Source organism: Poecile atricapillus, chromosome 3, assembly GCF_030490865.1.
Source record: "Poecile atricapillus isolate bPoeAtr1 chromosome 3, bPoeAtr1.hap1, whole genome shotgun sequence".
NCBI classification, from domain to species: domain Eukaryota; kingdom Metazoa; phylum Chordata; class Aves; order Passeriformes; family Paridae; genus Poecile; species Poecile atricapillus.
This window is the reverse complement of record NC_081251.1, coordinates 73,705,464-73,723,451: the sequence shown is the minus strand read 5'-3', so window position 1 is coordinate 73,723,451 and position 17,988 is coordinate 73,705,464. Positions and strand designations below refer to the sequence as shown.

The 17,988-nt window shown below is 33.4% G+C and overlaps 1 protein-coding gene across 1 annotated transcript in view; it reads right to left on the bottom strand.

Moving 5' to 3' along the window:
* Nucleotides 1-17,988, bottom strand: part of WDR27 (WD repeat domain 27) — a 63,087-nt gene that overhangs the window by 34,322 nt on the left and 10,777 nt on the right. The window contains exons 10-21 of the mRNA XM_058835717.1: nucleotides 16,945-17,045; nucleotides 16,442-16,509; nucleotides 15,413-15,546; nucleotides 13,903-13,979; nucleotides 12,332-12,410; nucleotides 11,737-11,808; nucleotides 10,488-10,591; nucleotides 9,266-9,355; nucleotides 6,216-6,337; nucleotides 5,524-5,657; nucleotides 3,005-3,102; nucleotides 2,574-2,695 (exon numbers count right to left, since the gene is read on the bottom strand). Coding sequence (XP_058691700.1) covers nucleotides 2,574-2,695; nucleotides 3,005-3,102; nucleotides 5,524-5,657; nucleotides 6,216-6,337; nucleotides 9,266-9,355; nucleotides 10,488-10,591; nucleotides 11,737-11,808; nucleotides 12,332-12,410; nucleotides 13,903-13,979; nucleotides 15,413-15,546; nucleotides 16,442-16,509; nucleotides 16,945-17,045 — 1,201 coding nt within the window. The remainder of the gene's footprint in view (nucleotides 1-2,573; nucleotides 2,696-3,004; nucleotides 3,103-5,523; nucleotides 5,658-6,215; nucleotides 6,338-9,265; nucleotides 9,356-10,487; nucleotides 10,592-11,736; nucleotides 11,809-12,331; nucleotides 12,411-13,902; nucleotides 13,980-15,412; nucleotides 15,547-16,441; nucleotides 16,510-16,944; nucleotides 17,046-17,988) is intronic.

Sequence of the window (17,988 nt, the reverse complement as noted above, 5' to 3'; positions counted from 1 at the left end):
TTGTATCTTCAAACTACATTTGCTACTAAATATTGATATAAAAGACAAGAAAATATATACTAGTCGGGATAATATGCAATCACTTTCCGAATTTGAATTTGAAACACTGTTTTTTATAGTCCATCAATTTATGATAATCTATTGTTTATGAGAATCTGATGCAAAATGTAGGATATTCCCCACACTTTTGAAACTATCCTTTCATTCTGATAGACAAATCCCTTTCATCTGCCCCATCAGCCTCCTATAATGCCTCCACTGTAATCCCTTCTCAGCTTCTCTCTAGATTAACTACATTGCAACCTTCACATAAAATTTGGCCTCAAGGAGGATATGGTTCTACGGAATCCCTCTTTCCTTCACTAATTCCGTATCAGCACCATTTATGTCATCAAAGGAGTGCAGCTGGCTTATGCTAAAGGCATCGATCAATAGACATATCGGAAAGCACATATCTTCTGTTGCTCTTACACTTTTGCCAACATTGTAACTACGGTTAGGAAAATGTTAACTGACTGAAACTTTCCAGTTACCCATTACATTTTTCAGTCTTCACATCAAGCAGACTTCTTAACTAATGAACCGATGAATTTTGAAACAAAATGGTCTGAACAGAAAACTGAAAATTTTGCTGTTTCTGTGAAAATGAGTGTACTCTATAACTCTGCTAGCAGAACATAATATCATCCAAATATTTGTGGCTCACAATGACTGATTCCTGTTGAAAGAGTATGTTTTGCAGCATTACAAACATATTATTAACACTGAAGCTCTGAACTTTGTGGTCTGGTCTCAAGTTGCCATCTATTTCAATATATCAGATGTTCCTAAACTCTAAGATAGGAACATGATTTTGATATTTCAATCAAAATTAATTTTACTATGTCCCTTTATTTAGTATAAAAAGCAACAGACTGTTATAATAAGCTTAATCCACACAGTGCAGGTTGAGATGAATTTCACACACTGGCAATTGCAAACAATCTCTAGAACAGATCAAAAGAACAATTTAAAATCAAAGTAATTACATGGCTAATTATATATACTTGCTACGGCTGTTTCTGTCTAAAATCAAAAATAAGAGTATCTCATGCTGATCATCTAGGTTTCTAGGATATTCCATGTATTTTATAATTTTCTAACAGGTTTCTCCCACATTTAATTGGAACATACTTTCCCTATTGTCTCCCAAGACCCTCAAAATGGGTTTTCTTTTTCATCCATTTAAAGAGTAAATTTAATTATTATGCCCATTTACTATTGTCCAGGTGGAATTAGAAAACGGTCTTGGAACATGAGAACCGATTTGCATTAATCTAAACTAGAAAATGCACTTCAAGAATATATATATAGCCATCACAAATGAGTATTTAGTTTGCACAATGAGACTATGAATAGCCCAAAGGAAAAGCTTCATAAATTTTGGGGTGAAGGCACTGGATCTTCAGCATGAACTGTCTCTCCACAGATTTGTTTCCACTGAATCATGTCTCATCACTAGAGAATCTTTGATTCCAGTGTGTTTCATACTTTAAGCTGGATGTAGTTTGTACACAGCGTTCTGCATATATTTATGTCTATAAAATATTTTAGCATATTATCTTAAAAAAACACAAATTATATTTGCTCTAATAACTTTAAACTATCCAATGTAATAAAATAATCGATGTGTAATTTTCCTATTGATTCATCTAAAGTACTAGTTTTATATAACTGAGAAAAAATAGAGAACCTTGATGCATAATTGTCCTCCAAAATGGTCAGTTTTCTTTGCTATACCACATACAACTAGTTTTTTTTCCCAAGTGATTACATGCCCACAGCGTTAAAGTTTTTCATGATTAAATAACCTGAAGGCACTAAGCTGACCCAGCAAAAAGAAAAGCCAGAATTTTAAGCCTATATGCATTACAAACTGTACTGAAATAGTTAGCACAATTTTAAGTGTTTTACCAGATCACATCTATAAGGAAAGCCCACAAAGAGTTCTACAACAGTAATAACAAGGAACTGTTTTAAACCCACAGAAGCAAGGACTTTCCAACTGGGAATGAAGCACCACATTCAACCAGACCTAACACAGCAGGCATTCCAGAACATATGGTACTATAAAAACTACAAACACTCAAATCTGTCTTCAAGGAAAAAATAAGAGCAAGGATGAGGGGTTTTAAGCCATCTCTTCTATGGTAGCACTGCGAAATTTTTTTTTTTGGTTGCTGTTTCCAAAGTTTCAGAATAAATCACACAGTGTCAGATTGAGCTCCTGAAGAGAACACTTACATAAGAAAAAATTCCTGTTGAACTACAGTATTACAGTCTAGTACAAGTAATGCAAAAGATAATAAACACTTCTCTAGTAGCAAGATCATTCAATCAGTCTCACTGCTCCCTCCTTTACACTAGAGAACAAATGAAATTTGTATGGACCTACCACACAGACTCATGTTCTTGCCCATCCTCCCCAATGTATAAAAACTTGTCAATTACTATCAATTCTACTTTTAGCCTCTGATTTCTTTTGTTGATGATGTTGTAGCGGTACTACAAATAAAATTCAATAAAGTACATACCTTATTTTGGCAGATCTGATGGACTGATCTAACATGAGCTTCCTGTATCACTGCTGTGCTGCAGCCTGCATTGAGATCAAAAACTTCCAATGCTCGGTTGCTGCCAGCTGTAAGTACAATATCTGTACAGTTCTCTGTGTTAAAGTCAAACTTATCTAAAGGAACAAAAGCATATAGACAGATAAAAATAAATAGATAAATAAATAGATACATAAACTCTGTTCTATTTATTGGTCTATGAACAACACCAAAAATCTTACAGCACTAAAAATTTATGTCTAAGGATGAAGTTCAACATCACAAAAAATTACAAGTTTTTTTTTACTCTAATAGAAAAGGAGTAGTAAATAATCAAATGCTACTTACTTTAGCTGATGTCCATGTCATTAAGTCCAAAGAACTACAAAGAAAATAAGAAATAAAAAGGATACAAGAATAGAACTCATTTACTGCTGAAAGACTGGTAATCTCCATTGTTGAGGTCATGGGAAATTTCTGTACCAATTTGCAAACACTCCTCTGTTTGTATCTGCAAATAATATCAAAAGAATGCTACTGTTAATGAATAAGTTATGATTTGTAGTCACCAGAAAGCTCCCACTGAACCACAAATCAAAATGCTTTCTTTCATTATTTAAAATTAAAGCAACAGAACTTTTGCCTTATTGTCAACCTCTATTAAAAAACTTGGTAACTAAACTCATCTGGATGAAAAAACCCATTATATTCATATACAGAAAATTTATCTTTCATCAACATGAAACTCTGAAACATTCCTGTATGTATACTGGAAATGCTGAAGAGAAAAAGTCTGTAAAGTACCCATGTTCAGAAAGCAGATATCCCACTGTTTTCAGTGTAGCATTTAATGCACTGATGATAGGGCAATCAGGAAGAAAATGAGGAGAAAACAGTGAGGAAAGAATGAAAATAGTGAGGAAAGAATAATTTCTACTTAGATGGGAAGAGAATAAGGTGCAGATCACACGCTACCAAAGACATTTTGTTTCCCAACACACACAAAACTATTTAAGGTCCTTTGGGTTACCTGCCAGCTCCATGCAGAGGTGACAAACATGTCAAAACCTCTAAAATGGCTTCAGACTTTTTTAATATTACATAAGACAAAACTGTGTTGTTATTCAATATAATTAGAACTTTCTGTTTGCTGAAATATATCCACATAGGCAACATGGATCTATTCTTACAGTAAACAGAAAAAATAACTCCATGGATATGGATTTGAATATTTGGGGCAAGAAGAGCATGATTTTCATAGAAGTCACCTTAGGAATACAGAGTTAATAACAACTTCACTGGGTCTGGTTGGGATGGAGTTAATTTTCTTCATAGTGGCTTGTATGGTGCTATGTTTTAGACTTGAGATCAAACCAGCACTGATAACACACCAGGGTTTTAGCCATTGCTGGACACTGTCTGCAGTGTCCAAAATAATTCCTGTGCAACAATAAATATTATACTTGCACTTTAGCATTGTGTGCATGAAAGTGCAAAAGTTCGTGCATGACATTCTGTAGGAATCATTACTGTTCCTTTCCAACAATGCTAAAAGTTTTCAAATCTGAAATCATTTGACAAAAGCAATATGGTTGTCAGCCAGATCTGTTCAAAAGGAAAATGCTTAGTGACTTGGTTTTTGCCTTTCATTGTTATTCTCTAACAATGGTCTGCTGATTTTTTCAGATGGACATCAGAACTACTTTAGCAGTGATGGAGAAGCAGAGCATAATATACAGTGTTTTGCAATTTGATCCAAGAACATTTGTAGTTTCCACAAGCACTTTATTCAAATACACTAAAAAATAAAGTGCACTAGACTTCAAGAGCAAATGATTTATCTCTATTTTTGGGTAACCTACCCAAGCTAACTTTAAATAAGCTGACTGATATAATAGGTACAATCTAACGAAGGCAGTATGAAATTTCCTCTGGTCCGATTTAACCCACTGAAAGAGGCTGATTAAAATGTTTAGGTTGTTCCCAAATGCAAGAACAATTGTTTGAATTGGCTGAAGTACCTTGCTTCTACACTGCAGACTGCTACACAGATAAATAAATACTTCACAGGCTATGGCTTCGGTAGAATTTCACATAGAAAGCAAATCAACCAAGAGTAAACTGAGATTCATCAAACACAACTTATGAGAAAACTGAACCAAGTAACAGGGCGGGAAGGGAGGGGAACAGAAGAGTACCCATTATTTTAAAAAAAGAGGAATTTTAGTATACTTAAGTTTTTGTTTTGTTTTGGTTTTTTTTACACAATCCATTTGCTACATGTCCTATACATGTTCAATTCAAAGTTTAAAACTCATTTAAAATTCAGGCAGGTTCTGCAGACATGCTGAGTTGGACACTGTACAGTCGTTCTTCTCTTAGAAATTGAAGTTTATGTAGCAATTTGGCTTACCTTTTTAGGTTTATTAATATCTCCATAAACTAAGAATTAATGAGTAAAACAAACTACGTAAGCAGATTATGGAAGAAAATTATTATATAATTCCGTCTCACAATTTAACATTTCAGTGAAGTTACACATGCCTCAATTCAAGAAAGCACTCCTATTCCTAAACACATTTAAGGTTGTGCTTAGTATGTTTTTCTGTGCAGCAGCAAAACTGTCAAGGAAGTAGATGAGGAAAATAGACCAGTTTTTCCCATCTAAGGATACAGCCCAATACTGTCTAATATCATCAACAGAGAGGACATACCCTTTACAATATCAATTAAGTGATATTCAATGTTGTAGCCCTAATTCTTTTTGTTCTCCCATTCAAAACAAAGATGTTTTGCAACTAGCTTTTACTATTTGTTCAGTTTTTTATCTACTCTATTATTTTTTCCCCCTCAGCTCACCTCACCACACACAAAATCCCAGATCAAACTGTATGAGTACTTTCACTGGTCTGTTAATGAGAAATGAACTCACCGTTTTAGGTCATCCTTGGTGGGATCTAGATGGAAACTTAGCAGATGAAATTCAGCTCCACAACACAGCAATATAAATGTATCTATAAAATAAAACTGTGCAAAGCGTACAGTCTTACGGAACTTCTCTTTACCCTGAAACATAAAGGAATTTGTTAAGAATGGATTCAAATAAGTATTTTTTGTCTGAGATTCCTGGTGTTAAGGCAGAGCCTCCCTGTCATCATAGGCCAGAAAGTTAAACTACTACATAGTAGCCCCTCTTATTTTTGACATCTATTACTCTAAAAGAAAATATTTCACTCTGCTTAAATTATCTGGCAGTATATCTGTAGTCAATTGAATCCAATACAATCTAGCTTCATACACTGAATTTCTTTTTTAATTGGGGAGTAGACTAAAGTCAAGCAGAGCTGAGCCAATGAAAATACAATGTACAGACCAGACAATAAAACCAAAACTTCCAGACATGCCTAATAGGGTTTTTTTTAACAAGGTTTATTTTTTTCTTTTCCTAAATTACCATGAGAAAAACCTAATTTGGAGTCAATGGAGATCACCCAGATCATTATATCTGTGGGAGTCACCACTCAGTAGCTCTAGAAATTGGTTCTTTCTACAAAACTTTTAAAACAGAAGTGAAAGTACAAAACAGTGTTCTCTGTGTCCAAACCAATGGAAGTTTCCAATTACCAGAATTAGGGCAGGTTCCTTATTGTAGACTGACCAGACCCTTAAAGTTCTGTCTTCTGATGCAGAAACTAACCACTTCCTGTCATGGCTCCAGCCAACAGAGTTAACTGCACCATCATGACCTAATAAAAATAATAATGGAAATATCATAAAGCTCATTTCTTTCATTAATAAATTTCTCTGGAGTTACTTGTATTGTTTTCATATAATTATGCACAACATTAAAATACATTCTAAGTACAGGTTTCAAATGTTTGGATTAAAATTGGTAACAGTGAACCAGTTATTAAAATTTTCTTCCACCAAAAACCACAGGAAAGTGACTTTCATTAATAAACAGAAAAAGATAATTCCAACTCTAATTTTTTAAAGTTATTGGAAGAGCACTTTCAAGAAATATCCTTGAACTTAAATTTAAGCAAAGACTCGGTATTGAAAAAAGAATTGGAGTATTATATAATAATGAAATTTTTAATTAAACATGGTTTGGAAACCCCTTAAGACATCAAAAATAGTTGAAATGCTTTGTTTTATTTATTAACCTTTTATTACTGAGCTAGTTATTTTTTTTTAAAATAAGATGAGCATGCCACTTCAATGGCTTGTTAAAAACAAGATTGTAAACTTACAAAGAAAAAATTTAAAAAGCCAGAAATAATATTCAAAAGCTAAAATTACTATTTTGATCTAACATTATGTTGAAGCTGATAAAAAGATCAAAAAAGAACATGCCAGACAAATTTTACAGACTTTGATGCATGCTATTGCAATTTGTCAGATGAAGTCTGATGAATTTCAGCTAGCCTTAAAACATTTAAAGTTCTTATGCTGCCCTCTTGTGCACATTTTATCTTTGGTCAACACAAGTTTTATATTTAAAAATAGTTTGCTTTAAATTACAGGAAGGGTATTAAATGTATCACAGCCACTGAGATATTTCATTTTGTAGACATATGTCTACAAAAAGTTTTATAAATAAGATATTTTAATTCCCAGTTACCAAACAGCTGTAGAATTTTCACCAGAAAGCTGAACAGGTACTGCACAAATACACATGTAAGTATTATTCTTATTTTGTTCACAACACAGCTTTATTTAAAGGCTTTGATTTTCTAAAAATATTTGGAAGCCTTGATTAATCTGCATTAAAGGAAAAAAAACCAACAAAACACAAAACCAATCAAACAAAGAAACAAAAAAAATAAAACCACAACAGAATATACAAAACAGTTTTCCAAAGTAGCAAGGAACCTGAGAAACTTTAGGAAAATCTGAGTTCTGGAAAATTGGAAGAGCCATGCAAAAAGCTTAAGAATCTCTGCTCTCTAGGCCCCTCAGTCCCAAAGCACAGTGAAGGAGATGCCAGCTGGCTTGAAAGAGCCCAGTAAAATTCAAAACAGGCATTACTCAGGATTCCCCAGTCCTGGAGCACATTGAGAAGAATAGCAGCTGGTTTTGTAAAAAGACTTCTTCAGAAAGGCCGTGCTGGCTGTAACTCATTGCAGCTGTTCAATATTACCTGCACTTCACCACAAGACACAGACACCTGAAGAGTCACTACTGAAGAACTACTTAAAATTGTAACTGAACCCTTCAGGGAACAAGGCCTGAATAAATCAGGCTAACAGAAAGACTGTTGTTATACCATTCTTTGATGCTGGCTTATAAATCCATGATTTTTGACAAGCAGCAATATTCATATGTTAATGCTGTCTTGAAACTGAAAATTTTAGCAAAATAAATACAATTTCTATTTCTTGGAAAAAAGAAAATTTTAGATTGCCACTGACTGCAGCTCTAAGTAAGAATAATGCATCATATTTTTTCATATAAAGGCATATATTATGACAGTTCTAAAACAAGAGCATCAAAAGTAGAAAGTAAACAAACGACTGCATGGTAATCTGAATGGCACAGAAGAGCAATGTAAATGAAACAAGTAGGCAACTAATGTGTTGTGGTTCCTAACCCCATGCTTCAGTTTACCTGGAAGTTCAACATTTATGTTGCTTTTGAAAAGACTACATGCATAGTAGAACGTGGTTTACATTGGTTTTCAGATTTGTGCATCATTAAAACCAAAAAGACACAAATTATTAAAGGCGTCAATGAAAACAAATCGGTGAAAAACTTAAGAACTTGCTATTGTAGAAGAAAAAGATCCCATTAATCTGTCCACAAGGCATATTTTCATCAATTTCCTCACACAAGAATGATGCACAATGCCAGTAATGTTGCCTCCTTAATGTCACAACTTCTTCCACTAAATATAATGAAAATTAATGAAAAAGAAAAACTGTTTTCATAAATCAGTTGCAGAGTTATTTACTTTGAAATAATTATCTAAAACATCTTTAAGTAGTCCTTAAGTATTAAGTATTAAGTTTTAACACTTATTTAGGTCAGCTAGTAAAAACCATTCATTTTCCATTATGAGCTTTCACAGAAAATTAATTTAGCAGCACTGATTTAAAGCCATAACACTTATGGTTATTAAAAATTTAACCAATCGTTCCTGTAGAAATTTAGACATAATCTGGTGTTTAAGACTCATTTAAAAGCATATATGTTTACACATGAATACACCTCTGTAGCTGTGGATTTCTTCATAGGAACAGTCCCTCTTTGTTTAGATAGTTATTCTCTAGAAGTCTGGAGTTTCAAAGCAAACACATCTTTTGCCAAGTCATCACAGTCAATTTTTGGCTAATAAACTATCAGAATATACTACTACAATATACACATGTATTATTATTGCAATATATTGCCTTTATTGCTTCTCTTTAATTATTGTAATATACATCAAGATGAAGATTTCAATATATATCTCATAGATAACTTCTTACCTCACAAAAAATTGAGAAATGGGAACATCTGGTAGTCAGCTTAGTTCTAGGACAAAACTAAGCAATCAGAGAAATAAATTTTGCATCTTGAATCATCAGTACTCCCTCTCTCTTGTTATCAGGGTGATGTAAGTGGAATCCTTGCCATTTTAGATCAAACTCAACCATATACTATATTCCTTATAATTTAATTCAAAAATTTACCTGAAAAAACATTATGCACTTCAGTGAGACTGGAATTGAATATCAGCACAGTTTTATCAGCCTGGCCACAAGCCAGCAGCTCTCCATCCCCTATAAAGAAGAGCATCCAATGATTTATGACTGAAAGCAAAAAGGAGCTAATATGTTGCTTCTTTTAATCATAAAAATCATGTATGTCACTACAACAAAACAAAAAACAGATATTCATTTCATATGTTTAATGCTGATTTAGTATGAACATCACAAATAAGGCCTGAAGAAATTGCTTGGATTTTGTAGGCTAATTCATTTCTTGTCCTGACTCATTCTCTAAATAACAAAATTTTTTAACTCAAAAAAAAAAATCTAAAATTTTTTATGAACTGTGGTTATTTAAGTGTGTGTGTGCATGTATGGGTGTGTGTGACAGAAAAGAAGAAAGATGTTTCTTCCTCAAACTAAAAGAAGATTTATACTTAAAATGTACTAGCAAAACTCTCTAAGGAGCAGAGATGGCTGGAATATATTTTAGCAAAGTTACAGACTGCATCGAATTGCTTTCATTTTCTGAGGATGAAAGTTGTTCTTGTCCTCAAAATACTTACAAAGATTTATGTTTTTAAATATTTTGAAAATATTTGGCCTTGCAGGGTCCACATTAACATTATTATATACATGACAATGCTTGATTGCTAATCTATGCTTTCAGAAAGCAGAAATGCTTTCTGCTTAAATCATACTTATATTGGAATTGACTAAACCTATTGCAAGAGTCATTTATCCAGAGCATTTAAGAAAAGTGCCTGTCTTTGGATCATACAGAAGAATTTCTTTTTTAATATTTCAATTTATAATAATTTAATAATATTTATATAAGAAATATTAGTATTTTGAAACACAACGTCAGTATTTAATACACCCTGATGAAACTAAGTAAATGTGTTAGAAAATAAATTCCTTAATGAAAGAACTCTTAATTTTCAAGTAGTAGTGGGAAAGTCAACAATTAGATTCAAAAGGAAACAAGACATAAAATCAGAAATAGAATCCTGATGTCTATATAGTAACAGCTTACATGGTTTTACAAGATAAAAAATTATCAGTATAAAGTATGCAGTATTACCAAAAAGTTTTCTGTGAATTTATCCACAGTATCCCCAGTCTTTAGAAACTATGCCACACAAATTTTGGATTTCTTTCTACACACTGACAAAACTGCACTTTTTTAAAAGCCTGTACTTACCAGAATATTGAACACAAAAAATTGGAGTTGGTTTACAAGTAACAGCTATCTCTTTCTCATATTTGATTGGAGGATGACTTTCCAAAGGATATTCTTTATTTTCACTTCAAAGAAGGAAAAAAATAAAGAAACCAGTACATTTTTATTTCAGTTATGAAATAAATGTGGCTTTGGGAACTATTCTAAATATCTTTACATAAAAATATGCTGGAAAAAAATTGTTAAATCCAAGGTAAAAGCCAAATTAATTTTAAATTGTCATATTTAAACTACTCCTACCACTATGAGTTGTGAATTCACAAGACCAAGAATTGACATAGCCTGGCAAAAAAATAATTTCTTAAGTAACATAGCTATTAAAAGTATTTAAAGAATACTGTAAACTCGATATTGCTTACAAAGACCTTGTGACAAAATGCAATATTAACTAAAAAAAAAGTTTAACTAAAAAACCCACACAAAACTTAAAATACTAAGTAGCTTAACCTATATAAACAGTGCTAAACCAAAGCTGAAATTAACTGAAGTACTCATCTATGGGCTTTCTATGTGTGCAAGGTATACAAGGTTTAGTCTTGAGCTATTAAGTGGATTTCTTAACACTTCAACAGCTCTTTTTAAATGAGAAAAATTATGGCATTAATCATTCTTCACGATCATGATTGTATTATATAAAACAAAGACTCTGTATAACTGTAAAGAGAAAAAAATATGTGCAATATCCCCATTTAACATTCCACACAAATTAGCATGAAAACACCACCTTTAGAAAAACATTTTTTCTTTGTGATCAGTGATAAAGATTCCACTGGACAATTTGTACTATTACACATACTCTGTTTATATCCATTGGAGTAAGTTTGTATAAAGGTAATAAGATCTTAGGGGTGAATGAGGGACATGATCTGAAATCACTTCTCCCTGTGCCACACTCAGTTATTTTTCAGACTAGAACTGCAGCTTCACAACAGATTGGGACTCAGCTTCCAACCATACTTAGCATCTGTTCTTCCTACCAACACAAATATAAGAAAATAGATATGCATATTTTCTTTTATATGAAGCACTCAAATTCAATTCACAGTCTGATAAACCAAATCGCTGCAATGATAAATTTTCTATCAAATTTACCAACCCTTTTAGTTCTAGTTGCAACCTTTACTAAAAAGTTTCAATGACAGAAACATTTTTCATTTTTTTAATTTGTTTTAATTTCTTCCTACTCTAACAGAGTCGTTAGATTACCTACCATTTACAAATGGTCTTCCACTTTGATATCTCTTTTTTTTTCAGGTTAGTATTTGGAGAAAACATGGTCATTCTATGAGAGAGAAAACAGACACTCTTATATGAAACATTACACCTTGCATGGGAGAAACACCTTTTTTTCAAACAAAAGCAATCCTATTTCCTTCTTGCTTTTATATCTGTGGGTAATGTCAATAGATAAAAGAATGTACACTTTGATAACAATATAAATGTCTAATATTCTAATGCCTGAGTTTGGACCTTGACTTCTGTGAGTTATTTGTTGAATAGCACATTCTGAAGGACAAAATCCATACAAATACAGTTCTTAGACAATTCTTTCTGCAAGCTGAAAAAACAAGAGTCTAGCTAGATGAAAGAATCAGGATGCCAAATGTGGATTTTAAAAGGAAGTTGGCCAATGACCAGAAGCTGTGAACATTTTGGTTTACAATACGTTTTTAAATTTTTTTCTTTTATAACATCATAACTGTTTTTTCACAGGTGATTAATTTTACAATTGTTAGACTACATAGTTATGTGGAAAAAATATCACACACCAACAAGACAGGCGAAGCAGTAACATTTCTACTCACCGTGGTGCTGCTGTATATCCTGATGACTTAATTTTACTATGGAAAACCAATGGTTTATCCTTCACTGTGTTTGTCACTCCTGTAGGAAAATAATTTAATTTACATCAAAATGTTTTTAACATTATAGTTTTACAGTTAAAGTAGAGAGTTTTTCACATTATAAATACTTGATGTTTCCTTATGTTACAAAACCCTATCACCCTAATCACCCTAAAATAATGATTACTGAGAAAAGAAAAGATATATGAACTGTTACATTGTGAAACACCCCTCCTCCAATGCCATGAATGAGTAGGAACCTCTTTAAAAGTTGAAGTAGCAAGAATATTGTTCTGGATCATGTTTTTTCACCATTTCAGTTAGAAAATGTGTTTTCTAACTGCCTCTTCTTAGATTTTGTGTGCATTGGCTATAATGTATTCACACCCTATATTTGGACTAAGGAATGGATCTAAAGATCATTAACAAGCTGACTGGTGGGTACCTATTTGTGTCCCAACACAGCTCAGGTCATGGGCAATGTCTGCATGCCCAGTGCTGTACTAAGAAGCCCAGAGGGCACCCTCAGCTCCAAACTGAGTATTTCACATCAGCAGAAAACAAACTGAACTAACAAACACTGTAAAGTGGGAAATGTTGTTGCTATTCCCAGGGAAAAACTCAGATACATTGGGACACATTCACCTATGCTGAGGGTAGAAGTCACTTCAAAAGACACTAAGTATCCTTTCTCTTTAGGCAGCAATGAGGAACAAAACGGCCCTTCATGAGAAGCTCCCAGTACCAGATGCCTCAAGAGACCAGAGGATTTCATTACAGCACTCATCTCTCTGATCATGAGATGTCAACAAAGGCAGCACAGTTGTCAGTGCTGGCTGTCCAAGGCAGCCTGGAATTCTAGCTAAAACTCAGTAGATGTACTCTGAAAATACCATAAACCCCTAGAGATATAACCTTTGACATTCTAATGGGCACAGTAAGTGCTAATGGAATGAAAAACACTTTTTAAAAATATTTTTTTAACTTTATTGTTGCTAACCAAAAAAGTTACAAGTGGTTCAATGGCAACTGGATTTCAGATCTTCTCTTTTTTTAAGCAGTAGAATATTGAGACAAAAATTAATTTCCTAAACATCCAGTATTGGCAGAAGATTATTCAGAACAATAAAATATATGAAAACATCTGTTTGGTGTATTTCATAACCAAAGTTAAGAAAGAAATGACAAATTATACAGAAAAATTTACTGCATGCTATGGAAAAAGAATGACTTACAAAAATTTAAACCTTCTACACTCTAACACTTTTAAAATCCACAGGAAGTTCTCAGACAATGGTTTTTGAGAAAATAAAACTACTTATAACCACAGTTTTCAACTACAATTACATGTGTATGATATGAAATATTAATAGAAGTGTAAAATTCTTCCTACTGAAGTAAAAATGCAGTGTAATATATTTTTAAAACAAAAATTAACATACTGATTGTATTAGGCACAAGTCAGCTAGAAGTCAGCTACTGTTACTAAAAATATAACTTTATTATTAATTTCAGGATTGGTTTACACTTACCAACTGTTTTCCTAGAAGGTTGTTTCATGTTCTTCTTTAAACCTTTACACAATGGAGAACTTGCCAATAAAGTACACCTAAGTTATAAAGTGAAGAACAAAAAATTGATCAATGAATGCAATGAACAAAAATGTTAGATTAGAAAAAGATGTCAAAACTACTTTTTAGTTATTTATCTGCGTATGTGTGTTTACACATGCAATAGCAATGAGAATTTACTGAAAACAAGTTAGGCATAGTAGACCATTTATCAGCTCAGATACTCAGCAGCACGGGCAAGCCTTGGCCCTGATTCAATTTGCAGACCATTGCTTTTACATGTTAGATCCTAGTTTTGTGAATATTAACTGATGATTTTATTATAAGCACTGAAATCTGCACTTCAGTGTATATTACAGGGGTTTTGTCATCTTTAAGATGTCAGCATTTTCTCAGAAATCATTTCTAGGGACATAAAGGACAAGAAAGTAATAACCAGCAGGGATTCATCAAGGGGAAGTCATGCTTGATCAGTTTGATAAACTTCTGTGACAAAATGAGTGGCTTGGCAGATGAGGAGAGAGCAGTGCATATTGTCTACTTTGATTTCAGTAAGATTTTCCACACTGTCTACCATAAGAACCATAAGAACAGAGAAGCTGATGAACTGTGGTCTGGATGAGAACACAGTGAGGTGGATTGAAAACCAGACGAACAACCAGGCCCAGACTGTGATCATCAGTGGCTCAAAGTCTAGTTGGAAAGCAGGAGCCAGTGGAGTAACCCAGAGGTTATGACTGCATTCCATATGATTCCATGGGTATAATTCCATTCAACATCTGCATTAATAATCTGGATAAGGGAGCAGAGTGTACCATCACTATGTTTGCTGATGACTCAAAGCTGAGAGGGGTGTCTGAAAGAGCAGAGGTTGTGTTGTCATCCAGGGAGACATTTATTGTCTGCATAAATGGGCTGACAGCAACCTTGTGAAGCTCAACAAGGTGAAAGACAAAGTCCTGCAGCAGAGGAGGAATGAGCCCATGCAGCAGTACAGGCTGTAAGGCAGGCTCTAGAGCCAGGCTCTGTGTCCTAAACCAGCACCAGGACAAGAGGCAATGTGCAACAAATGAAACACGGGAGGTTCTCTCTGAACACTGGAAAACACTTATTTACTGTGAAGGTGACTGACTACCGGCATAGGCTGCCCAGAGAGGTTGTGGTTCTCCCTCTTTAGAATATGGTGGACATAGTCTAAAGTTGTTTGGACATTGTGGTGGGCAAATTACTCCAAGTGGCTCTGCTTGAGCAGGGTGGCTGCACAAGATGACCTGAAGAGGTGCTTTCCAAACTCACCCATTCTGTGATTCTGTGATTTCTCCATCTCTATACAACTAAAGCATGATAGGAAAAGAAGTAAAATCAAACCATGTCAACAAGTGGTACTGCAGAGAACCATATGATGCACTTTAGTGTCAGATAAACAAATCTATCATCCAACATGGAGAGAAAACATTTAATTATTCTGTACCTGGCAATAACTGATAGACTTTTCTCATTTCCACATGGGAGAATACCACTGTGCTGAGTTCTCACCAATGCAGCAAGGTTAACTTCCAACACAGCAATCATATCTTCAAACATCGAGGTGATCAAGCATAAAACCTGTAGCAATTCCCACATTCCATTTACTTCATAATTTAAGTTCAAAACATATTGCATTTATAATGAAAATTAAATAAATTTCTGAAATTTATAAAAAATAGTCCAAAATATTAATGGATTTAGTCATGAAGAGCATTAAGTGGTAGAGTGTTTAAAGCTATCCTTCAAAAATATGCCTATGTTGCTTAAATGTGTTTTAACAAACTTACATACATAATAGTGACAGAAATTCCAACACCACCTACACTAGAGACAATTCTGCAGTAAGAGTTGTGAAAAAAGAAGTACACAGGGAAGATTGGCTTCAGCAACATGATGAGAACATGCTAAGAGCTGAATTTAAACAAAATCCTTCTCTAAAGAAAAAGACTTCTATGTTAAATATGTAGCCTAGACTGAGCTTACTTCTGTAGGGAAACTGCAACATCGAAAACAGAGTATACAGATAATAATGCCTTCCATTTTCTTAAAATCGCTTTTAGTGGCTTTCAACAGAAATTTTCTCACAACCCAAATAGTTTTGACAGATCCCTTAGAAGGATTCAGAAATAGCACATGCTAACATTTTTTTGAGAAACAAGGTATAACAATCTTTATTTTTTTTTTCCCTTAAAACATTTCCTCTGCTTCTCCGATAGTCATTCTTGACATTCAAGGTACACCCTGAACACTGTAACAATTCACCTTTTCCTTATTAATCACTTTAGACTGTATATAAAATCCAGCTTCAAACTAGCAGATTCCATAATGAAGAATCAACCTTCTTCAATGAAATTACTGTGTAATTCACATTAAATAAAGCAAAATGTGTGATTAATATTTATTGAAAATAGCATAATTTAACATTTTATTTAATAAATCACATTTATTAAAGCAATGCTTAGTGTATACTCACCCTTCCATTAGCTGCCTTCCTTGTTAATGCACATGATCTGGCAATCTGAATGCTGAGGTCACTGTAATCTTTACCAAGAAGAACAAAGTGCTATAAAATAATATCTGCATTTCAGAAGAAAAAACCTATCTCTAAGACACACACAAAAAAATCACTCATACTAATTTGGCATGACCCTAATCCACTGTCTTTAGAGAATATACTTCTATCTTACCCTCAAATTATAATGGAGTAGAATAACATTTCTTGTATTTAACACTTATGAACTGCAAAATTGAATAAAAATTCATTGCTAGCCACTACACAGATCTAGTGTCAATATATCTTCTGAAAAAAGTCACCAGGGCCAGGAAAACATAAAAAAACTATTAGGAAAAAAACATTCTTAAAAAACATTTGGTTTCTATTGTATTCTGCTATTTCACAACCTAATTCTTACACCATTTTTGTCAGATAACAAAAGCAATCACATTATGGTGTAATCATATATCTTATAAACATACCTCTGTAAGATAAAACAGCTTCTAATTCAAAGTTTGCCAAATTAATTATTAACAAGCCAGTAGAAGTTCCTATCCAAAAAAAAGTATTCTGGGAAGAATATCTGTTAAAACAAGGAGAAAAATATTTCTGGGTAGGATAAAGATTTTCTCATTTCCACACACAAAACAGTAGTTGGGGTTTTTTAATGCTCATTGCCCAGTCCCAGTACCACAATAATAAAGTAGACACGTAAAAAAATACATTAAATTCAAACCTTTTTTTTTCCAAACCTGTAGCTCAAAGTTTCAAGCAAAAATGGTGAAGTTTTGAAAACTAAAAGCAGAACACAATCCTTGATTTCATTTAAATGCTTCATAGCACATCTAAAACTGCACAGGAAATACTTTTCTTCAAAAATTACTGTGGTTTGTAAGAATTGGGAGATGTTGTAAAAGCACGGTATGCACAAAGAGAAAATTCAAACCAAGAGGCAAAGCCACTTATAGTTTACTTTTACCACTCATATGAACACCCAAAGTGCAGTGAAATTCAATGTATGTTTTTACATAATTAAAGTACAAGAGAAAAACCAGCACAAACTGAGGGGAAAAAACCCCAGGCAAGTCTGGAATGTCTGTCTCAGCCTGTGCTTGGTGGCAGCACTATTGCAGTTGGGTAATAAAATCCAGCTTCTGCAAGCACCACAGAGTAAACCAACTGGTTACAATTCAGTCAACACCCTCACAGAAGAAATATATTATCAAGCATAAGATAATTGAAACAAAATAACACTTGTCACTTTCCAAAAAACTAAAAACTTTTTGATGCCACAATAAATAAAAATTTATATCAACATTTTAATGAAATTTTCAAATAGGAGTCAGTAGATTTATTAGTTTTATTTTTTAAAATCAGACCACAAGAGTTGAAGTAAGGATAAGGAAAAATATGAAGCTGTAACTTGGTATGAAAAAAACCTCACCTTAGTGACTTAGTACTAAATTTTTTACAGAAAAAAAAAAAGGAAAAAAACCAAAAAACCCAAGTTTTTGTAGTCAAATATG